Below are 24,362 nucleotides of genomic sequence, written 5' to 3' on the forward strand. Positions count from 1 at the left end.
GGGGAGACCTAGGAATCCGGGGGGGACCCAGGCGTTCGGGAGGGACCCAGGCGTTCGGGAGGGACCCAGGAGTCCGGGGGGGTGACCCAGGAATCCGGGGGGGACCCAGGAGTTCGGGAGGGACCCAGGCGTTCGGGAGGGACCCAGGAATCCGGGGTGGGGACCCAGGAGTTCGGGAGGGACCCAGGAGTCCGGGGGGGGGACCCAGGCGTTCGGGAGGGACCCAGGAGTCCGGGGGGGGGACCCAGGCGTTCGGGGGGGACCCAGGAGTTCGGGAGAGGACCCAGGCGTTCGAGGGGGGACCCAGGAATTGGGGGGAGACCTAGGAATCCGGGGGGGACCCAGGCGTTCGGGAGGGACCCAGGCGTTCGGGAGGGACCCAGGAGTCCGGGGGGGTGACCCAGGAATCCGGGAGGGACCCAGGCGTTCGGGAGGGACCCAGGAGTCCGGGGGGGTGACCCAGGAATCCGAGGGGGGACCCAGGCGTTCGGGAGGGACCCAAAACTCCTCCCCACCCCCCCCACCCCCCCCCACCCCCCCCCCGCTTAGGGAACCCAGGCGTCCGAGTCTTCCCCCCGCCCCCTCCAAACAGGGGACCCAGGCGTTCGGGATCCCCCCCTCTACCCTCCCCCCGCCCCTCCCCCCCCCAACTCCGAGGACCCAGGCGTCCGAGTCCCCCCTCCCCCATTTCTCTCCCCCCTCCCCCCCCCCCCAGAGGGGACCCAGGCGTCCGGGCCCGCCCCGTCGCTATTTTTAGCCCCCGGTTTCTATTTTTAGCTCCGCGGCTTCGTCGCCCAAATTTGGCAGCGGCGGAGCCGGGAGGGGGAGGGGCCGGGGGGGGGGGAGGGGCGGGGCCAAGGGGGGGGGGGAGGGGAGGAAGGGGGTTCCCAGGGACCGGGAGGAGGGAGGAGGGGGGGGGGGCCCGAACGCCTGGGTCCCTTCCCGAACGCCTGGGTCCCCCCCCCCGAATTCCTGGGTCCCCTTCCCGAACGCCTGGGTCCCCCCCCCCGAATTCCTGGGTCCCCTTCCCGAACGCCTGGGTCCCCCCAAATGTCTGGGTCTCTCCTGAACTCCTGGGTCCCCCCCGAACGCCTGGGTCCCTCAAACTCTTGGGTCCCCCCTGAACTCCTGGGTCCCCCCCGAACGCCTGGGTCCCTCAAACTCTTGGGTCCCCCCTGAACTCCTGGGTCCCTCCCGAACGCCTGGGTCCCCCCCGAACGCCTGGGTCCCCCAAACTCCTGGGTCCCCCCCGAACTCCTGGGTCCCTCCCGAACGCCTGGGTCCCCCAAACTCTTGGGTCCCCCGAACTCCTGGGTCCCCCCGAACGCCTGGGTCCCCAAACTCCTGGGTCCCCCCTGAACTCCTGGGTCCCTCCCGGACGCCTGGGTCCCCCCAGGCAGGGCAATGCCGCACACCCAGAACCCCCATCCACCCCGTCCGTCTGTCCGTCCACCCCCTGAGCCCCCTGAGCCCTCATTGAACCCCCGTCCGTCTGTCTGTCCAGCCCTTGAGCCCCTGTTGACCCTCCGTTGGCTCCTCCACCCTCCGTTGACCCGTCCATCTGTCTGTCCATCCCCACATCCCTCCCTTGACCCCCCACTCCGCACTGACCCCTCCATCCGTCCGTCTGTCCGTCCATCACCCCCATCCCTCCCTTGACCCCTCATTGGCTTCTCCCCCCACATCGCCCCATCCATCCGTCCGGCCGTCCGTCCGTCCTTCCATCCCTCCCTTGACCCCCCATTGACTCCCCCGCCCCCCCATCGATCCATCTGTCCGTCCATCCGTCCATCCCCACACTCCCCATTGATCTGTCCGTCTGTCCGTCCATCCCCACACCCCCCATCGCCCTGTCCATCCGTCCGTCCGTCCGTCCATCCCTCCCTTGACCCCCATTGACTCCCCCACCCCCCATTGCCCCGTCCATCCGTCCGTCCGTCCGTCCATCCCTCCCTTGACCCCCATTGACTCCCCCACCCCACATTGCCCCATCCATCCGTCCGTCCGTCTGTCCGTCCATCCCCACACCCCCCATCGCCCCGTCCATCCGTCCGTCCGTCTGTCCGTCCATCCCCACACCCCCCATCGCCCCGTCCATCCGTCCGTCCGTCCGTCCTTCCATCCCTCCCTTGATTCCCCCACCCTCCCATGGATCTGTCCGTCCGTCCGTCCATCCCCACACCCCCCATCGCCCCATCCATCCGTCCGTCCGTCCATCCCCACCCCCCCCATCCCCCCCCACCCCCCCCGTGGGCGTGTCCCCTCCCCCAGCCCCTCCCCCAGCCCCTCCCCCCACCCCTCACCATCTCCTATTTCGGTCCGAACCCCCAAAACCCCAAATCCCTCCCCCTCCCCCTCCCCCACCCCACGCGCGTCACCGGTGACGTCGCCCCCTCCCCGGGGGGGGGAGGGTGGGGGGCGGGGCCTGGGCGGTGACGTGGCCGTGACGTCAGAGCTCAGGCCCATATAAGGCGGCGGTGGCGGGAGGAGGAGGAGGAGGAGGATGCTCCGCTCCACCAAAGGCGCCTCCAAGGCGCGGAGGGACCAGATCAACGCCGAGATCCGCGCCCTGCGCGACCTCCTGCCGCTGCCCGACGGCGACCGGCCCCGGCTCAGCTACCTGCACGTCATGGCGCTGGCCTGCGTCTACACGCGGAAAGGGATCTGCCTGCGCGCCGGTGAGTGCCGGGGGCACCGGCATGGGGATGGGACCGGGTACCGGCGCTGGGATGCGGATGGGATGGGATGCAGGCACAGGGATGGGGATGGAACCGGGTACCGGCACTGGGATGGGGATGGAATCGGGTACCGGTACTGGGATGGGGATGGGATGGGATGCAGGCACAGGGATGGGGATGGAACCGGGTACCGGCACTGGGATGGGGATGGGGACCGGGTACCGGCACTGGGATGGGGATGGGATGGGATGCAGGCACAGGGATGGGGATGGGATGGGGATAGAACCGGGTACCAGCACTGGGATGGGGATGGGATGGGATGCAGGCACTGGGATGGGGATGGGACCGGGTACCAGCACTGGGATGGTGATAGAACTGGGTACCGGCACTGGGATGCAGATGGAATCGGGTACCGGCACTGGGATGGGGATGGGATGGGATGCAGGCACTGGGAGGGACTAGGATGATGATAGAACCGGGTACCGGCACTGGGATGGGGATGGGATGGGATGCAGGCACAGGGATGGGGATGGGACCGGGTACCAGCACTGGGATGTGGATGGGATGGGATGCAGGCACAGGGATGGGGATGGGACCGAGTACCGGCACTGGGATGGGGATGGGACCGGGTACCGGCACTGGGATGGGGATGAGATGGGATGCAGGCACAGGGATGGGGATGGAACCGGGTACCGGCACTGGGATGGGGATGGGAGGGATACAGGCACTGGGAGGGACTAGGTTGGGGATAGAACTGGGTACCAGCACTGGGATGGGGATGGGATGGGATGCAGGCACTGGGATGGGGATGGGACCGGGTACCGGCACTGGGATGATGATAGAACCGGGTACTGGCACTGGGATGGGGATGAGATGGGATGCAGGCACAGGGATGGGGATGGAACCGGGTACCAGCACTGGGATGGGGATGGGACCGGGTACCGGCACTGGGATGGGGATGGGACCGGGTACCAGCACTGGGATGATGATAGAACCGGGTACCGGCACTGGGATGGGGATGGGATGGGATGCAGGCACTGGGAGGGACTAGGATGATGATAGAACCGGGTACCGGCACTGGGATGTGGATGGGATGGGATGCAGGCACTGGGATGGGGATGGGACCAGGTACCGGCACTGGGATGGGGATGGGACTGGGTGCCGGCACTGGGATGATGATAGAACCGGGTACCGGCACTGGGATGTGGATGGGAATGGATGCAGGCACTGGGATGGGGATGAGACCGGGTACCATCACTGGGAGGGGGATGGAACCAGGTACCGGCACTGGGATGATGATAGAACTGGGTACCGGCACTGGGATGCGGATGGGATGGGATACAGGCACAGGGATGGGGATGGGATGGGATGCAGGCACAGGGATGGGGATGGGACCGGGTACCGGCACTGGGATGGGGATGGGATGGGATGCAGGCACTGGGAGGGACTAGGATGGGGATAGAACTGGGTACCAGCACTGGGATGGGGATGAGATGGGATGCAGGCACTGAGATGGACATAGAACCGGGTACCGGCACTGGGACGGGGATGAAATGGGATGCAGGCACTGGGATGGGGATGGGACCGGGTACTGGCACTGGGATGGGGATGGGATGGGATACAGGCACTGGGAGGGACTGGGATGGGGATGGGATGGGGATGGAACCGGGTACCGGTGCTGGGATGGGGATAGAACCAGGTAATGGCACTGGGATCGGGTACCGGCACTGGGATGGGGATGGGATGGGATGCAGGCACTGGGATGGGGATGGGATGGGGATGGGACCGGGTGCCGGCACTGGATGATGATAGAACCGGGTACCGGCACTGGGATGGGGATGGGATGGGATACAGGCACTGGGATGGGGATGGGATGGGATGCAGGCACTGGGATGGGGATGGGACCGGGTACCAGCACTGGGATGATGATAGAACCGGGTACCGGCACTGGGATGGGGATGGGACCGGGTACCGGCACTGGGATGTGGATGGGATGGGATGCAGGCACAGGGATGGGGATGGGACCGAGTACTGGCACTGGGATGGGGATGGGATGGGATGCAGGCACTGGGATGGGGATGGGATGGGGATGGGACCGGGTGCCGGGTGCCGGCACTGGGATGGGGATGGGACTGGGTACCGGCACTGGGAGGGACTGGGATGGGGATGGGATGGACATAGAACCGGGTACCGGCGCTGGGATGGGGATGGGATGGGATGCAGGCACTGGGATGATGATAGAATCGGGTACCAGCACTGGGAGGGACTGGGATGGGGATGGGATGGGGATAGAACCAGATACCGGCAGTGGGATGTGGATGAGATGGGATGCAGGCACTGGGAGTGACTGGGATGGGACTGGGATGGGGCTGGGGGCAGGAATCGTTACAGGGTTGGGAGGCAGGATCGGGCTGGGACTGGGCACTGGGATGGAACTGGGAACCAGCATCAGCCCAGGGTGGGAGTGGGGACAGGGCTGGGGGTGGGACGGGGACAGGGACGGGGACAGGGAGAGAGGACGGGGACGGGGATGGCACCAGGATGGGGACAGGGGACAGGGGATGGGGACAGGAGGACAGCGATGGGGATGGGGCATGGGGACAGGGGGACAGGGGCACAGGGATGGGGACAGGGAGACAGGGATGGGGACAGGGGATGGGGACAGGGGGACAGGGACGGGGACAGGGACAGGGGGACCGGGATGGGGTCAGGAATGGGGAAAGAGGATGGGGACAGGGGGACAGGGGATGGGGACAGGAGGACAGGGATGGGGATGGGGCATGGGGACAGGGGGACAGGGGCACAGGGATGGGGACAGGGAGACAGGGATGGGGACAGGGGGACAGGGACGGGGACAGGGACAGGGGGACCGGGATGGGGTCAGGAATGGGGAAAGAGGATGGGGACAGGGGGACAGGGGATGGGGACAGGAGGACAGTGATGGGGATGGGGCATGGGGACAGGGGGACAGGGGCACAGGGATGGGGACAGGGAGACAGGGATGGGGACAGGGGATGGGGACAGGGGGACAGGGACGGGGACAGGGACAGGGGGACCGGGATGGGGTCAGGAATGGGGAAAGAGGATGGGGACAGGGGGACAGGAGCACAGGGATGGGGCGGGGGGCTGGGGACAGGGGCACAGTGGTGGGGACAGGAGGACAGGGGGACAGGGACGGGGACAGGGGATGGGGACAGGGGCAGAGGGATGGGGACAGGGATGGGGACAGAGGGACAGGAACGGGGACCAGGGACGGGGACCAGGGAGCGCGGTGGCGGGGGCAGAGGAGCCGCGTTCAGCACCAGGGACAGCGGCAGAGAACGGAGTGGGGACAGAGGGAGGGACAGGGGGACAGAGGGACAGGGGACAGGAATGGGGACAGAGACAGAGGGACAGGGACAGAGGGACAGGGGGACAGGGACAGAGGGACAGGGACAGAGGGACAGGGGGACAGGGATGGGGACAGAGACAGAGGGACAGGGACACAGGGACAGGGGGACAGGGATGGGGACAGAGACAGAGGGACGGGGGGACAGAGGGACAGGGGGACAAGGATGGGGACAGAGGGACAGGGATGGGGACAGAGACAGAGGGACAGGGGGACAGAGGGACAGAGGGACAGGGACAGGGACAGAGGGACAGGGGGACAGGGATGGGGACAGAGACAGAGGGACAGGGACACAGGGACAGTGGGACAGGGATGGGGACAGAGACAGAGGGACGGGGGGACAGAGGGACAGGGGGACAGGGATAGGGACAGAGGGACAGGGATGGGGACAGAGACAGAGGGACAGGGGGACAGGGATGGGGACAGAGACAGAGGGACAGGGACACAGGGACAGGGGGACAGGGATGGGGACAGAGACAGAGGGACGGGGGGACAGAGGGACAGGGGGACAGGGATGGGGACAGAGGGACAGGGATGGGGACAGAGACAGAGGGACAGGGGGACAGAGGGACAGAGGGACAGGGACAGGGACAGAGGGACAGGGGGACAGGGATGGGGACAGAGACAGAGGGACAGGGACACAGGGACAGTGGGACAGGGATGGGGACAGAGACAGAGGACGGGGACGGAGGGCGGGAAGAGGGACAGGGGGACAGGGATAGGGACAGAGGGACAGGGATGGGGACAGAGACAGAGGGACAGGGGGACAGGGATGGGGACAGAGACAGAGGGACAGGGATGGGGACAGAGACAGAGGGACAGGGGGACAGAGGGACAGGGACAGGGACAGAGGGACAGGGGGACAGGGATGGGGACAGAGGGACAGGGATGGGGACAGAGACAGAGGGACAGGGACAGAGGGACAGGGACAGAGACAGAGGGACAGGGATGGGGACAGAGGGACAGAGGGACAGGGATGGGGACAGAGGGACAGGGATGGGGACAGGGATGGGGCTGGGACAGGGGACAGGAACAGGGATGGGTGGCATTTGGTGCTGTTGGGTGCCATTGGCTACCATTGGCTGCCATTGGGTACCTTTGGGTGCCATTGGCTGCCATTTGGTACCGTTGGGTACTGTTGGGTACTGTTGGGTGCCATTGGGTACTGTTGGGTGCCATTGGGTGCCGTTGGGTGCCGTTGGGCACCACTGGGCGCCATTGGGTGCCGTTGGCTGCCATTGGATACTCTTGGGTGCCACTGGGTGCCATTGGGTGCCATTGGGTACTGTTGGGTGCCACTGGGTGCCGTTGGGTACTGTTGGGTGCCATTGGGTGCCGTTGGGTACTGTTGTGTGCCGTTGGCTGCCATTGGGTACCTTTGGGTGCCATTGGGTACTTTGGGTGCCGTTGGGCGCCGTTGGGTGCCGTTGGGTACTGTTGGGTGCCATTGGGTGCCGTTGGCTGCCATTGGGTACTGTTGGGTGCCACTGGGTGCCATTGGGCGCCATTGGGCTCTAACCCCTCCCCTCGCAGGCCCGGCACGGGGGACGCCCATGGAGCTGCTGGGGGGACCCGAGTTGGCCGATCTGGTGGCGTCGCTCCCCGGGTTCCTCTTGGCCGTCACCCGCGAGGGGAAGCTCGTCGGCGTCACCGACAACGTGGCGCAGCACCTGGGACACTCCATGGTGGGTGCCGGGGGTCCCGGGGCGGGGGCTGGGGGTGCTGGGGGTGGGTGCTGAGCCCCCCGTGTCCCCCCCGCACGCAGGTGGACCTGGTGGCCCAGGGTGACAGTATCTACGACCTGCTGGACCCGGCTGATCACCCCTTGGTGCGGCAGCAGCTCAACCTGCCCGGGGACCCTCAGGCTGGTGGGTGCGGGGCCATGGGGGGGGGAGGGGGCGGGGGTGGGGGAGGGGGGAGACAAGGGGTGGGAAGGACAGATGGAGGGGTGGACGGATGGATGGATGGACAGGTGGACGGATGGATGGGTGGATGGATGGATGGACAGAAGGATGGATGGACAGAAGGATGGATGGATGGATGGATGGATGGACGGATGGATGGATGGACAGAAGGATGGATGGATGGACAGAAGGATGGATGGATGGGTGGATGGATGGGTGGGTGGATGGGTGGACACAAGGATGGATGGATGGACAGAAGGATGGATGGATGGATGGGTGGATGGACGGATGGATGGATGGACAGAAGGATGGATGGATGGATGGACGGAAGGATGGATGGATGGACGGAAGGATGGATGGATGGATGGGTGGATGGACGGATGGATGGATGGACAGGTGGATGGATGGATGGATGAACGGATGGATGGATAGAGAGACAGATAGACGGATGGATGGACAGAAGGATGGATGGATGGACGGAAGGATGGATGGATGGATGGACGGAAGGATGGATGGATGGACGGATGGCCAGGCGGACGGGTGGACGGGTGGACGGATGGACGGCTGTCTGGATGGAAGGACAGAAGGCTGGACGGCCGGCCGGGCCGGGGCGGGGGAACAGGGGGTCGCGCAGCCGTCCAGACAGACAGACAGACGGACAGACAGACAACCCCTTTCCCCCGCCCCGCAGAGCGGCTGTTCCGCTGCCGCTTCACCACGTCGCGGGCGTCGCGTCGCCCCAGCGCCGGCCGGAAGCTGGTGCTGCTGCGGGGCCGGTTCCAGGGTCCCCCCGGGCCCCCCGGGACCCCCCCCGGGCTCTTCGTCGCCTTCTGCGCCCCCCTGGACCCGCCCCCCTGGCCGCTCCCCGACTGCCCCCTCCTGCTGCCGGCCTTCCAGACCCGCCACGCGCGCGACCTCGCGCTGCTCGACGTCTCCGACAGGTGAGGGGGGACCCAGGCGTCCGGGGGGACCCGGGAGTTCAGGGGGACCTGGGAGTTTGGGGGACCCAGGCGTCCGGGGGGACCCAGGCGTCCGGGGGGACTCAGGAGTTCAGGGGGACCTGGGAGTTTGGGGGACCCAGGCGTCCGGGGGGACCCGGGAGTTCGGGGGGACCTGGGAGTTTGGGGGACCCAGGAGTCTGGGGGGAGCCAGGAGTTCAGGGGAGACACAGGCATCTGGGGGACCCAGGCATCCGGGGGCACACAGGATTTTGGGGGGGACCCAGGCGTCCGGGAGACCCAGGAGTTTGGGGGGACTTGGGAGTTTGGGGGGACCCAGGAGTTCGGGGGCACACAGGACTTCAGGGGGGGACCCAGGCATCCGGGAGACCCAGGAGTTCGGGGGGACCCAGGCGTCCGGGGGACCCAGGCGTTTGGGGGGACTTGGGAGTTTGGAGGACTCAGGAGTTCAGGAGGGACCCAGGAGTTCAGAGGAACCCAGGCGTCCGGGGGGACCCAGGAGTTCGGGACGGACCCAGGAGTTCAGGGGAACTTGGGAGTCTGGGGGATCCAGGCGTCTAGGGGACCCAGGAGTTCGGGAGGGACCCAGGCGTCCGGGAGGGACCCAGGCATCCGGGGGGACCCAGGTGTTCAGGGGGGACCCAGGAGTCCAGGAGGGGACCTGAGCGGGACAGAGGGGACCCAGGCATCCGGGTGGTGTCAGGGAGGACCCAGGCGTCCGGGGGGGGACCCAGGCGTCCGGGGTGACCCTGCGGTGTCCCCAGTGTCCTGACCCACTTGGGCTACGGGCGCCGGGAGCTCCTGGGCCGCTCGTGGTACCGGCTGCTGCACCCCGAGGACCTGGGGCACGTGGCGCGGCAGCACCTGCGCCTCGGTGGGTGTCCCCGTGTCCCCAGACTGGCCCCAACCTGGTCCCAGGGTCTCCTCCCTGTCCCCAACCTGGTCCCATGTCCCCAGCCTGGTCCCAGGGTCCCCAAACTGTCCCCAACCTGGTCCCATGTCCCCAACCTGGTCCCATGTCCCCAGCCTGGTCCCAGGGTCCCCAACCTGGTCCCATGTCCCCAACCTGGTCCCATGTCCCCAGCCTGGTCCCAGGGTCCCCAACCTGGTCCCATGTCCCCAGCCTGGTCCCAGGGTCCCCAAACTGTCCCCAACCTGGTCCCATGTCCCCCAACCTGGTCCCATGTCCCCAACCTGGTCCCAGGGTCCCCAACCTGGTCCCAGGGTCCCCAACCTGTCCCAGGTCACCTGCGCCTTGGTGGGTGTCCCCATGTCCCCAAACTGGCCCCAACCTGATCCCATGGTCCCCAACCTGTCCCCAACCTGTCCCCATGTCCCCAACCTGGTCCCAGGGTCCCCAAACTGTCCCCAACCTGGTCCCATGTCCCCCAGCCTGGTCCCATGTCCCCAACCTGGTCTTATGTCCCCCAACCTGGTCCCAGGGTCCCCTCCCTGTCCCCAACCTGGTCCCATGTCCCCAACCTGTCCCCATGTCCCCAGCCTGGTCCCAGGGTCCCATGTCCCCCAACCTGGTCCCAGGGTCCCCAACCTGGTCCCATGTCCCCCAGCCTGGTCCCATGTCCCCAACCTGGTCCCAGGGTCCCCAAACTGTCCCCAACCTGGTCCCATGTCCCCCAGCCTGGTCCCATGTCCCCCAACCTGATCCCAGGGTCCCCAACCTGGTCCCATGTCCCCAACCTGGTCCCATGTCCCCCAACCTGTCCCCATGTCCCCAACCTGGTCCCATGTCCCCAGCCTGGTCTTATGTCCCCCAACCTGGTCCCAGGGTCCCCAAACTGTCCCCAACCTGGTCTTATGTCCCCCAACCTGGTCCCAGGGTCCCCTCCCTGTCCCCAACCTGGTCCCATGTCCCCAACCTGGTCCCAGGGTCCCCAACCTGTCCCAGGTCCCCTGTGCCTTGGTGGGTGTCCCCACGTCTCCTCCTGGTCCCCCGGGGTCTCCGTGTCCCCTCCTTGGTGTCCCCAAGGGTCTTCATGTCCCCTGGGATCCCCAGCCACCCCTGTTGTCCCCATTGCTGTCCCCGTGTCCCCCTCGATGTCCCCGTCCCTCCGATGTCCCCATGTCCCCATTGACCCCAGTCGTCCCCCTTGATGTCCCCATACCCCCGATGTCCCCATTCCCCTCGATGTCCCCATGTCCCCATCAATGTCCCCATCTCCCTGATGTCCCCACGTCCCCATTGACCCCAATTGTCCCCCTTGATGTCCCCATCCCCTCGATGTCCCCGTGTCCCCCTCAATGTCCCCATCCCCCTGATGTCCCCACGTCCCCATTGACCCCAGTTGTCCCCCTGATGCCGCCATGTCCCCATCAATGTCCCCGTCCCCCTGACGTCCCCGTGTCCCGCAGCGGGCGCAGGGACAGACGGACGGGCGGAGCTGGTGACGCGGCTGCAGCGCAAGGACGAGCTGGGCTGGACCTGGGTCTACACCCGACTGCGCCCGGACGGACCCGCCCTGCTGGGCCTCAACTTCGTCATCAGGTGGGGACCCAGGCGTCCGGGGGACCCAGGAGTCCGGGAGGGGACCCAGGAGTTCGGGGGGACCCAGGAGTCCGGGGGGGACCCAGGAGTTTGGGGGAACCCAGGAGTTCGGGGGGACCCAGGAGTCCGGGAGGGGACCCAGGAGTCCGGGGGGGACCCAGGAGTCCGGGAGGGGACCCAGGAGTTCGGGGGGACCCAGGAGTCCGGGAGGGGACCCAGGAGTTTGGGAGAACCCAGGAGTTCGGGGGGACCCAGGCGTCTGGGAGACCCAGGAGTTCAGGAGGACCCAGGAGTCCGGGGGACCCAGGAGTCCGGGAGGGGACCCAGGAGTCCGGGAGGGGACCCAGGAGTTCGGGGGGACCCAGGAGTTCGGGGGGACCCAGGCATCTGGGAGACCCAGGAGTTCAGGAGGACCCAGGAGTCCGGGGGACCCAGGAGTCCGGGAGGGACCCAGGAGTTCAGAGGGACCCAGGAGTCCGGGAGGGGACCCAGGAGTTCGGGGGGGGACTCAGGAGTCCAGGAGGGACCCAGGAGTCCGAGAGGGGACCCAGGAGTTCGGGAGGGACCCAGGAGTTCAGGGGGAACCCAGGAGTTCGGAGGGACCCAGGAGTTCAGAGGGACCCAGGAGTCCGGGAGGGACCCAGGTGTCTGGGGGACCCAGGAGTTCGGGGGGGACCCAGGAGTCCGGGAGGGGACCCAGGCATCCGGCTGACCCCCGTCTCCCCGCAGCGAGGCCGAGGCCTGGTCCCTACGGCAGCAATTGGCGGCTGAGACCCCCCCGGGTCCCCCCGAACCCTTCGTGTCCCCTGGCCTTGACCTTCCCGGCGGGGACGTCGGTGTCACCGGAGGGGATGTCGGTGTCACCCCCGGCCCTGCCCTTGACCTCGGCGCCGCCGTCGGGCCTCACGTTGGCGTCAACATTGGCGTCAACCTTGGCCTTGGGGTCACCGTTGGGTGCGACGTTGGCCACGGTCTTGGCGCCAACGTTGACCCCGGCGCCAACATGGCACCCGCACTTGGCCATGGACTCGTCGGAGCCAATCGAGGGGCCGGAGTCGGACTTGGAGCCGCCAGTGTTGGGTCTGGGCTGGGATCCGGCCTTGGACTTGGCCTTGGAGCCACCGTTGGGGCCGACGTTGGGTCTTCTCTTGGATCCAACATTGAACTTCCCATCGGAGCCAACGTTGGAGCCAACGTGGGGTCTTCTCTTGGGTCCGGCCTTGGAGCTGCTGTTGGGGCCAATGTTGGGTCTTCTCTTGGATCTGGCGTTGAACTGTCTGTTGGAGCCAACGTTGGGTCTTCTCTTGGATCCGACATTGAACTTTCCATTGGAGCCAACGTTGGGTCTTCTCTTGGGTCCGGCCTTGGGCTTGGCCTTGGAGCTGCTGTTGGGGCCAATGTTGGGTCTTCTCTTGGATCTGCTGTTGAACTGTCCGTTGGAACCAGCGTTGGGTCTTCTCTTGGATCCGGCCTTGGAGCTGCCATTGGGGCCAACGTTGGGTCTTCTCTTGGATCCGACATCGAACTTTCCATTGGAGCCACTGTCGGAGCCAACGTTGGGTCTTCTCTTGGGTCTGGCCTTGGACTTGGCCTTGGAGCTGCTGTCGGAGCCACCGTCGGGTCTTCTCTTGGATCTGGTGTTGAACTGTCCATTGGAGCCAACGTTGGAGCCAACGTGGGTTCTTCTCTTGGGTCCGGCCTTGGAGCTGCCATTGGGGCCAACGTTGGGTCTTCTCTTGGATCTGGTGTTGAACTGTCCGTTGGAACCAACGTTGGGTCTTCTCTTGGGTCTGGCCTTGGCCTCGGAGCCGCCGTTGGGTCTGGTCTTCGATCCGCTGTTGAACTGTCCGTTGGAGCCACCGTCGGGTCTTCTCTTGGATCCGCTGTTGGACTTTCCGTCGGAGCCGCCGTTGGAACCAACGTTGGGTCACCTCTTGGGTCCGGCCTTGGAGCCGCCGTTGGAACCAACGTTGGGTCTTCTCTTGGGTCCGGCCTTGGAGCCGCCGTTGGAACCAACGTTGGGTCTTCTCTTGGGTCCGGCCTTGACCTTGGAGCCGCCGTCGGGGCCACCGTTGGGTCTTCTCTTGCACCCAACATTGAACTTCCCATTGGAGCCGCCGCTGGGTCTGCTCTGGCGTCCAACGTGGGACCCGGCGCTGGACTCGCCCTCGGAGCCGCCGTGGGGCCCAACGTCGGGTCCTCCCTGGGACCCACCGTTGACCTCGGGCTCGGCACCGACGTCGAACTTGGGCCCGACGTTGCCGTCGAACTCGCCGTAGGAGCTGCCGGTGGCTCCGCCCTGGGATTCGCCGTTGGGGCCGCGCTCGGCTCCACCACCATGGGACTTGACCTTGGACCCAACGGCGGCGCCAACGTTGGACTTGACCTTGGACCCAACGGCGGCGCCACCGTCGGACTTGACCTTGGACCCAACGGCGGCGCCAACGTTGGACTTGACCTTGGACCCAACGGCGGCGCCACCATCGGACTTGACCTTGGACCCAACGGCGGCGCCAACGTTGGACTTGACCTTGGACCCAACGGCGGCGCCACCGTCGGACTTGACCTTGGACCCACCGGCGGCGCCAACGTTGGACTTGACCTTGGACCCACCGGCGGCGCCACCGTTGACCCCGCCCTCGGCGCCGCCGTCGGCCCCGCCCTTGACCTTGGCGCCCTCGGCCCCGCCCTGGGCGTCGTCGGCCCCGCCCCCCGCCCCGCCCCCAACCCTGTGGGCGGGGCCGAGACCTGGACCCCGCCCTACACGCCCCGCCTGGCCCCGCCCTTCGCCTTCGGCCCCCCCGACCCCCCCGGGGCCACGCCCGACAAATTCCCACCCAGTCCCGAAAGCCCCGGGGGGGGAGCGGGGGGCCGGACGCCTGGGTCCCTCCTGACCCCCGAGACCTCCCCTCCCCCCCCGCCGCCCCCTCCCCCCCCCGGCCCCGCCCTGCGCCGCCTCCTGCAGGGATTGGCCGCCGCCCGCCGGGGGGGCGGGGCGGGGGGGAGGGGCGGGGGGGTGACCCCCCCCGTGGCCCCTCCCCCCCCTCCCCGGTCGCCCCGCGGCCCCTTCGCTGAGTTGTATCAACTCCCGCCCCTCCCCCAGGACGCCTTCCGCACAGGTGGGTGCCCGGACGCCTGGGTCCCTTTTCTTGGGGGGGGCGGTTGGGTGCCCGGACGCCTGGGTCCCTTTTTTTGGGGGGCGGTTGGGTGCCCGGACGCCTGGGTCCCTTTTTTTGGGGGGCGGTTGGGTGCCCGGACGCCTGGGTCCCTTTTTTGGGGGAGAGGGAGTTGGGTGCTCGGATGCCTGGGTCCCTTTTCTTGGGGGGGGGAATTGGTGCCCGGACGCCTGGGTCCCTTGGGGAGTCCAGGGGGGGGTTGGTGTCCCGGATGCCTGGGTCCTCCCGAACGCCTGGGTCCCTTTTTGGGTGGTCGCATGCTCCCGAACGCCTGGGTCCCCCCGAACGCCTGGGTCCCTTTTTGGGTGGTCGCATGCTCCCGAACGCCTGGGTCCCCCCGAACGCCTGGGTCCCTTTTTGGGTGGTCGCATGCTCCCGGACTCCTGGGTCCTTGGGTGGGGGTTAATACCCCGGACGCCTGGGTCCCCCCGAACGCCTGGGTCCCTTTTTGGGTTGTCGCATGCTCCCGGACTCCTGGGTCCCTTTTTGGGTGGTCGCATGCTCCCGAACGCCTGGGTCCCTTTTTGGGTTGTTGCATGCTCCCGGACTCCTGGGTCCTTGGGTGGGGGTTAATACCCCGGACGCCTGGGTCCCCCCGGACGCCTGGGTCCCTGACGCTGTCCCCTTTTGTGTCCCCCCCCTCCCCGTGCAGCCGGAAGCCAACGCGCCCCGTCGTTCTGAACTAAGTCTGTGACGCGACTTTGCCCCCAGTATGACATATTGTCATTGTCACCCCGGCCCGGGGACTCCGACACCCCCCCCGGCCCCGGGCCGTGTCCCCTCCCCGCCCCCCCCCCCCCAGCCCCTCCCCCGGGGCCTTTCGTGCTTAATTTAACTCGTAACGAGTCTCTAAGGTAATTGGGGGGGGGCTGGTGGCCTCCCCCCCCACCCCCCCCGAGCCCGGACGCCTGGGTCCCCGACGGCCCCGAGTGTCCCCCCACCTTGTCCCCAAATTCGGTGTCACTCGGTGACGCCCCCCCCCGCAGTGTCCCCAGCCCTTGTGTCCCCCCCCCCACCCCCCCGCCCCACCAGGGTCTGCGTTTTTGGCAGAATCCCCCCAAAATCGTGTGTCCCGTCCCGTCCCCCCCAGTGATGTCCCCGATGTCCCCAAGGGACTGAGGCACAATGTGGCTCAATGTCCCCAACCCCGGGGATGGTGACGTCTCCAATGTCCCCAACTCGAGGGACGCGGTGACTCGGGGGCCCCGGTGGCCCCAACAGCCCCAGTGCCCCTGACGTCCCCCGTGTCCCCAAATGTCCCCAAATGTCCCCAATGTCCCCAAATAGCCCCCAAGTCCCCAATGTCCCCCATGTCCCTGATGTCCCCAATGTCCCCAAATATCCCCCAAGCCCCCAATGTCCCCCATGTCCCTGATGTCCCCAATGTCCCCAAATATCCCCCAAGTCCCCAATGTCCCCCATGTCCCTGATGTCCCCAATGTCCCCAAATATCCCCCAAGCCCCCAATGTCCCCCACGTCCCTGATGTCCCCAAATGACCCTGATGCCCCCAATGTCCCCAAATGTCCCCCAAGTCCCCAAATGTCCCCGATGTCCCCAAACATCCCCCAAGTCTCCAATGTCCCTGATGTCCCCAATGTCCCCAAAATCCCCAAATATCCCCCAAGTCCCCAATGTCCCCAATGTCCCCAATCATCCCCGATGTCCCCAATGTCCCCCCCGAGCCACCGTGACCCGTCTCGGCGCGACGTCACCGAGGGACCGAGGACTCGTCAGCGGTGGGACCCGAGGGACCCGGCTCCGTGTCCCCAACGTGTCCCCAAGGGACGGGGACAGCGCCCCGAGGGGCTGAGACCTGTCGTGTCCCCACGTCCCCAATGTCCCCATGTCCCCATGTCCCCAACGTCCCCAATGTCCCCAATGTCCCCAACCCAAAGGACTGAGACCTGTCATGTCCCCGTGTCCCCAATGTCCCCATGTCCCCAATGTCCCCAATGTCCCCAACCCAAAGGACTGAGACCTGTCGTGTCCCCGTGTCCCCAATGTCCCCATGTCCCCAACGTCCCCTGGAGGTGCCGCTGCCACCGACACCCCCCCCGGCAATAAAGTGACACCCGATGTCCCCGTGACTGTGACAGCTTCTGTTTGGGGACCCTGGCGTCCGGGAGGGACCCAGGAGTTCGGGGGGGGACCCAGGAGTTCGGGAGGGGACCCAGGAGTTCGGGAGGGGACCCAGGAGTTCGGGAGGGACCCAGGAGTTCAGGGAGGGGACCCAGGAGTTCGGGAGGGGACCCAGGAGTTCGGGAGGGACCCAGGAGTTCAGGAGGGACCCAGGAGTTCGGGGAGGGACCCAGGATTTCGGGAGGGACCCAGGAGTTCGGGAGGGGACCCAGGAGTTCGGGAGGGACCCAGGAGTTCAGGGAGGGGACCCAGGAGTTCGGGAGGGACCCAGGAGTTCGGGAGGGGACCCAGGAGTTCGGGGGGGACCCAGGAGTTCGGGAGGGACCCAGGAGTTCGGGAGGGGACCCAGGAGTTCGGGAGGGACCCAGGAGTTCAGGAGGGACCCAGGCGTCCCGGAGGGACCCAGGAGTTCGGGAGGGACCCAGGAGTTCAGGAGGGACCCAGGCGTCCCGGAGGGACCCAGGAGTTCAGGAGGGACCCAGGCGTCCCGGAGGGACCCAGGCGTTCGGGAGGGACCCAGGCGTCCGGGAGGGACCCAGGCGTTCGGGGGGGACCCAGGCGTCCGAGCGCTGCGCAGACGCATTAGGACCCAGGCACCCGCCTGGCCCCGCCCCCTCGCCCGCTCTGGCCACGCCCCCTCCCGAACGCCTGGGTCCCTCCCGCACTCCTGGGTCCCTCCCGCGCATGCGCGGCTCCTCCCGGTGACGCAGCGGGTGAGTCCCCCCCAAACTGGGCCCAGTAACCCCTGTACTGGTCCCAGTAACCCCTTTATACTGGTCCCAGTGCCCCCCATACTGGTCCCGGTCACCCCATACTGGTCCCAGTAACCCCTTTATACTGGTCCCAGTAACCCCATACTGGTCCCAGTGACCCCCATACTGGTCCCAGTGCCCCCATACTGGTCCCAGTAACCCCTTTATACTGGTCCCAGTAACCCCCATACTGGTCCCAGTGCCCCCATACTGGTCCCAGTAACCCCTTTATACTGGTCCCAGTAACCCCCATACTGGTCCCAGTGCCCCCATACTGGTCCCAGTAACCCCTTTATACTGGTCCCAGCACCCCCATACTGGTCCCAGTAACCCCTTTATACTGGTCCCAGTAACCCCATACTGGTCCCAGTGCCCCCCATACTGGTCCCAGTGCCCCCATACTGGTCCCAGTAACCCCTTTATACTGGTCCCAGTAACCCCATACTGGTCCCAGTGCCCCCCATACTGGTCCCAGTAACCCCTTTATACTGGTCCCAGTGCCCCCCATACTGGTCCCAGTAACCCCTTTATACTGGTCCCAGTAACGCCATACTGGTCCCAGTGCCCCCCATACTGGTCCCGGTCACCCCATACTGGTCCCAGTGGCCCCGCAGCACTCCCAGTATGCTGTACTGGTCCCAGTTCGGCCCCAGTGACCCCCCCATACTGGTCCCGGTCACCCCATACGGGTCCCAGTCCCTCCCAGTCCCCCCAGTGCCCTCCCAGTACACACCTGTGTGCCCTCCCAGTGAGGTCCAGTAACCCCCAGTTCCCCCCAGTTCCCCACAGCCCCCCTCCCAGTGCTCCCAGTTCCCCCCCAGTTCGCTCCCAGTTCCCCACAAACCTCCTCCCAGTCCCTCCCAGTGCTCCCAGTCCCGCCCAGTCTCTCTCCCAGTCTCCCAGGAGTTCAGGAGGGACCCAGGAGTTCGGGGGGACCCAGGAGTTCGGGAGGGGACCCAGGAGTTCGGGGGGGACCCAGGAGTTCGGGAAGGGACCCAGGAGTTCGGGAGGGACCCAGGAGTTCGGGGGGACCCAGGAGTTCGGGAGGGACCCAGGAGTTCAGGAGGGACCCAGGAGTTCAAGGGGACCCAGGAGTTCGGGGGGGACCCAGGAGTGCCCCAGGGACCCAGGAGTTCGGGAAGGGACCCAGGAGTTCGGGAGGGACCCAGGAGTTCAGGGGGACCCAGGAGTTCGGGAGGGACCCAGGAGTTCAAGGGGACCCAGGAGTTCGGGGGGGACCCAGGAGTGCCCCAGGGACCCAGGAGTTCGGGAAGGGACCCAGGAGTTCGGGGGGGACCCAGGAGTCCGGGAGGGGACCCAGGAGTGCCCCAGGGACCCAGGAGTTCGGGAAGGGACCCAGGAGTCCGGGAGGGGACCCAGGAGTTCGGGGGGGGGGACACCCCAAACCCCCCAAACCCCCATTCCCCTCCCCGTGCCTCAGTTTCCCCATTCCCAGCCCATTTATCCCCCCCCCAGTCCCTCCCAGTGCTCCCAGTTCCCCCCAGTCCCGATGCCCCGTTTCCCGGGGGGCTGTCACTGGTTTCTGGGGGGGCTGGTTATTCTCCAAACCCTTTACCTGTGCTCCCTGCCCCCCCCAAAACCCCCCCGACCCCCCAAAAACCCCCAAGTACGGGGGGTCCTGGATCCCAGCGGCACCTTCCGCATCTACCGGCACCTTTTGGGGCCCCCCCAAAAACTTGGGGACCCCCCGGAGCTGGTTCTGGCCACTCACGGGACCCCTGGGCGGGTAGCGGAATTTTTAGGGGGGACCCTGGGGGAGAATTTTTGGGGGGGTCCCGTGTCGGTCGCGGTTTTCGGGGTCCCCCCCGGGGGGTTCCGGGAGCTCTTGGCAATTTTAGGGGGGCCCTGTCGGAGTCTCCGGGGCCGTTTGCGGCTTCACGCGGTGCTGACGCTTTCGGGGTCCCCCCCGAACCCCCAAATTATCCCCCCGCCCCATCCCGACCCCCCCCGAAAATGTCGGGGGGCCCTGAGGCGTTTGGCGGCCGCCGACCCCCCCAGTTATAATTTGGGGGTCCCGTACCCCGGGAATTTGCTGCGGAACGTGGCGTGGGAGGGGGCGCTGGACCCCGAACCCCCCAAAATATCGGGGGACCCCCCGAGTTATATGGGGACGGCTGAAAAGAACGGGGAGAATCGTCCCGAAAATGGGGAGAATCCGCCCGGGAATCGCCCGAAAAATGGGGGGAGGCCGGGAAAATATGAGGGGACCCCCCCCAAAAATGGGGGGGACCCCCCAAATTTTGTGCTGCTCTTGGACGCCGACCTGGTCCCCAGCCGGGGGCTGCGCGAGGGGTTCCTGAGGATGGTGGGGGGCGGGACACCCCAAAAATGGGGGGTGGGGGACCCCGAAAGTTTGGAGGGTCCTGGGGACTTGGGGGACCCCAAAACTTGGGGGGCTTGGAGGGCTCGGGGGGTTTTGGGGGACACTAAAAGTTGGGGGGAGCCTGATGTCCTGGGGGCTCCAAGGGACTTGGGGGACCCCAAAGATTTGGGGGTTCAAAGGGACTTGGGGGACCCCAAAAATTTGGGGGTTCTGGGGTCCTGGGGGGCTCAGGGTGACCCCCAAGTTTTGGGGGTTCAAGGGGACTTGGGGGACCCCAAAACTCGGGGGGAGCCCAATGTCATGGGGCTTCCAAGGGACTTGGGGGACCCCAAAAATTTGGGGGTTCCGGGGTCTTGGGGGGCTCAGGGTGACCCCCGAGTTTTGGGGGTTCAAGGGGACTTGGGGGACCCCAAAACTTGGAGGGCTCAGGGGGTTTTGGGGACCCCCAGTGTCCCCGGGGTGCTCAACGGGGTCCCCAATGACCCTGGTGTCCCCAATGTCCCTGGTGTCCCCAATGTCCCCAAAGTCCCTGGTGACCCCAAAGTCCCTGGTGTCCCCAATGTCCCCAATGTCCCTGGTGACCCCAATGTCCCTGGTGTCCCCAATGTCCCCAATGTCCCTGGTGTCCCCAATGTCCCTGGTGACCTCAATGTCCCCAATGTCCCGGGTGACCCCAGGGTGCTCAACAGTGTCCCCAACTTTCTGGGGGGTCGCAATGTCCCGGGTGTCCCCAACATCCTGGGTGTCCCCAATGTCCCAAAGGTCCCCAAGAGCTCCCATGACCTGGGTGTCCCCAACACCCTCAGTGACCCTGGTGTCCCCAACACCTTGAAGGACCCCAAGAACTTCCATGGTCCTGGTGTCCCCAGTGTCCCAAAGGTCCCCAAGAGCTCCCATGACCCGGTTGTCCCCAACACCTTGGATGTCCCCAACACCTCAGATGTCCCCAACGCTTTGGGTGTCCCCAGTGCCCTGGAGGTCCCCAAGAACTTCGACAACCCAGGTGTCCCCAACACCCTGGATGTCCCCAACACCCTGGATGTCCCCAACACCTTGAAGGACCCCAAGACCTTCCATGACCCTGGTGTCCCCAACGCCTTTCAAGTCCCCAACGCCTTGGATGTCCCCAATGCTCTGGAGGTCCCCAAGAGCTTCAATGACCTGGGTGTCCCCAATGCCCTCAATGCCCTGGATGTCCCCAACGCCTTGGAGGTCCCCAACGCTCTAGAGGTCCCTAATGCTCTAGAGGTCCCCAAGAACTTCTACGACCCAGGTGTCCCCAATGCCTTGGAGGTCCCCAACGCTCTGGGTGTCCCCAATGCCTTGGAGGTCCCCAAGAACTTCTACGACCCAGGTGTCCCCAACACCCTGGATGTCCCCAACGCCTTGAAGGACTCCAAGAACTTCCATGACCCTGGTGTCCCCAACGCTCTTGAGGTCCCCGGGGGCTTCCATGACCCAGGTGTCCCCAATGCCCTGGATGTCCCCAAGAGCTTCCATGACCCAGGTGTCCCCAATGCCCTGGATGTCCCCAACGCCTTGAAGGACCCCAGGAGCTTCCATGACCCAGGTGTCCCCAACGCCCTCAATGACCTGGATGTCCCCAACGCCTTGAAGCTCCCCAAGAGCTTCCGTGACCCAGGTGTCCCCAACGCCTTTGAAGTCCCCAATGCCTTGGATGTCCCCAATGCCCTGGATGTCCCCAACACCTTGAAGGACCCCAAGAGCTTCCATGACCCAGGTGTCCCCAACGCCTTGGATGTCCCCAATGCCCTGGATGTCCCCAACACCTCGAAGGACCCCGAGAGCTCCCCCGTCCCCGCGTCCCCGTGGGAGCGCTGGGTGTTCGTGGTGCCGGCGTTTGAGGTGCGTGCGGGCCGGCGGTTGCCGGCGACCAAGGCGGAGCTGCTGCGGCTGTGGGGCCGCGGGGACGCGCGGCCGTTCTACGGGACGTTGTGTCCGCGCTGCCACGGCCCCACGGGCTACGGGCGCTGGCGGGGGCTGCCCCCCGGCCCCGGGGTGCGCGTGGCCTACGAGGTGACCTGGAGGGACCCATGGGAGCCCTTCTACGTGGGGCCCGCGCGGGGGGTCCCGCCCTTCGACCCCCGGTTCGTGCAGTACGGATTCAACCGCATCAGCCAGGTGATGTGGGGATATGGGGACGGGGAGGGGGACGTGGGGCTGTGGGGTGGCCATGGGGACCATTGGGTAGACCTGGGGACCGTTGGAGAACATTGGGTAGACCTGGTGGCCATGAGGAGCACTGGGTAGACCTGGTGGCCATGGAGACTAGTGGGTAGACCTGGGGACCGTTAGGGAACATTGAATAGACCTGGTGGCCGTGGTGACCATTGGGTAGACCTGGTGGCCCTGGCCTGGCCATGGGGACCGTGGGTGCGCTGGGGCAGCCGTGGGAACCATTGGGTAGACCTGGTGGCCATGAGGAGCACTGGGTAGACCTGGCAGCCATGGGGACCATTGGGTAGACCTGGGGACCATTTGGGAACATTGGGTAGACCTGGTGGCCATGAGGAACATTGGGTAGACCTGGGTGCTGAGGGGTGGCCATGGGGACCATGGGGTGGTTGTGGGGGCTGTGGGGTGGCTGTGGGAATCATTGGGTAGATCTGGTGGCCCTGGGGTGGCCATGGGGACCATGGGGTGGCCATGGGGGCTGTGGGGCGGCCATGGGGACCATTGGGTAGACCTGAGGACCACTGGGGACCATGGGGGAGACCTGGTGGCCGTGGTGACCATTGGGTAGACCTGGTGGCCCTGGGTGCTGAGGGGTGGACATGGAGACCATGGGGTGGTCGTGGGGGCTATGGGGTGGCCATGGGGACCATGGGGTGGTCGTGGAGGCTGTGGGGTGGCCATGTGGACCATTGGGTGAACACTGGGCAGACCTGGTGGCCATGGTGACCATTGGATAGACCTGGTGGCCCTGGCCTGGCCATGGGGACCATGGGTGCTATGGGGCGGCCATGGGGACCATTGGGTAGACCTGGGGAACATTGGGTGAGCATTGGGTAGACCTGGTGGCCATGGGTGCTGTGGGGTGGCCATGGGGATCATTGGGTAGACCTGGTGGTCGTGGGGTGAGTGAGGGGTGGCCATAGAGATCATTGGGTGGCCATGGGGACCATGGGTGCTATGGGGTGGCCACGGTGACCATGGGGTGGTTGTTGGGGGTGTGGGATGGCCATGGGGACCATTGGGTAGACCTGGTGGCCCTGAGTGGCCATGGGGACCATGGGGTGGCTGTGAGGATCATTGGGTAGATCTGGGCATCATTGGCGAACATCTGGTAGACCTGGTGGCCATGGGGGCCATTGGGTAGACCTGGTGGCCATGGGGACCATGGGGTGCCTATGGATGCTGTGGGGTGGCCGTGGGGACCGTGGGTGTCTGTGGGTGACCCCGCATCTGTGTGTCCGTCCCCAGGCCTGCGAGCTGCACGTCGCCGGGTTCCGCTTTGCGGTGCTGGACGGCGCCTTCGTGGTTCACCGGGGGTTCAAGGAGCACGGGGGGTTCCACGGGGGGCGGGAGGACGAGCTGCGGCGCAACCGGCGCCTGTTCCGGAGCTTCCGCGCCGCCCTCGGGCAGCGCTACCCCCGATCCCCCCGGCGCTGCTGACACTGGACGCCTGGGTCCCTTATGGCCGGACACCTGGGTCCCTCGGACGCGTGGGTCCCTTCTGCACCGGATGCTTGGGTCCTCTATGGCCGGATGCCTGGGTCCCTCAGACGCGTGGGTCCCTTCTGCGCCGGACGCCTGGGTCCCCTATGGCCGGACGCCTGGGTCCCTTCTACACCGGACACCTGGGTCCCCTGGACGCCTGGGTCTCTTCTGCACCGGACGCTTGGGTCCCCCGGATGCCTGGGTCCCTTCTACACAGGACACCTGGGTCCCTTCTGCACTGGACACCTGGGTCCCTTCTACACCGGACTCCTGGGTCCCCTATGGCCGGACGCCTGGGTCCATTCTGCACCAGACATCTGGGTCCCCTGAACACCTGGGTTCCCCCGGATGCCTGGGTCCCTTCTGCACCGGATGCCTGGGTCCCCTATGGCCGGACACCTGGGTCCCCCGGACACCTGGGTCCCCCGGATGCCTGGGTCCCTTCTGCACCAGACGCCTGGGTCCCCCGGACACCTGGGTCTCCCGGACACCTGGGTCCCCCGGATGCCTGGGTCCCTTCTGCACCAGACGCCTGGGTCCCCCGGACACCTGGGTCCCCCGGATGCCTGGGTCCCTTCTGCACCAGACGCCTGGGTCCCCCGGACACCTGGGTCCCCTGAACACCTGGGTCCCCCGGACGCCTGGGTCTCCCCGGATACCTGGGTCCCCTGTGCCCGGACGCCTGGGTCCTCTGTGGCCGCCGATGCACAGTGCAGATGACATCATCCACTTAAATATTATTTTAGGGATTAAAAGCATCATTTGAGGAGAAGTCGCCTCAATTCCGACTCACACCAGGGCAGCGGTTAATAAACTTTTTATTTGCATTTTACACC

At 66.3% G+C, this 24,362-nt stretch overlaps 2 protein-coding genes across 2 annotated transcripts; both read left to right on the plus strand.

Annotated features, from left to right (window-relative positions):
* Positions 1–2,283: 2,283 nt before the first annotated feature.
* NPAS4 (neuronal PAS domain protein 4) lies at positions 2,284–16,696 on the plus strand. Its single transcript, XM_065654034.1, has 8 exons — positions 2,284–2,678; positions 7,600–7,751; positions 7,832–7,934; positions 8,662–8,911; positions 9,694–9,803; positions 11,300–11,432; positions 12,162–14,551; positions 15,261–16,696. The coding sequence occupies exons 1-8, from the start codon at positions 2,504–2,506 to the stop codon at positions 15,287–15,289; spliced, it is 3,342 nt and encodes a 1,113-aa protein (XP_065510106.1). The 5' UTR covers positions 2,284–2,503; the 3' UTR covers positions 15,290–16,696.
* Positions 16,697–17,987: 1,291 nt separating this feature from the next.
* Positions 17,988–24,358, plus strand: B4GAT1 (beta-1,4-glucuronyltransferase 1). The gene is made up of 2 exons (XM_065654047.1): positions 17,988–21,987; positions 23,290–24,358. Exons 1-2 carry the CDS (start codon positions 19,012–19,014, stop codon positions 23,479–23,481), a joined length of 3,168 nt encoding a protein of 1,055 aa, XP_065510119.1. The 5' UTR covers positions 17,988–19,011; the 3' UTR covers positions 23,482–24,358.
* The last annotated feature ends 4 nt before the right edge of the window (positions 24,359–24,362 follow it).

The sequence above is a fragment of the Caloenas nicobarica genome, chromosome 32, assembly GCF_036013445.1.
Source record: "Caloenas nicobarica isolate bCalNic1 chromosome 32, bCalNic1.hap1, whole genome shotgun sequence".
NCBI lineage: Eukaryota > Metazoa > Chordata > Aves > Columbiformes > Columbidae > Caloenas > Caloenas nicobarica.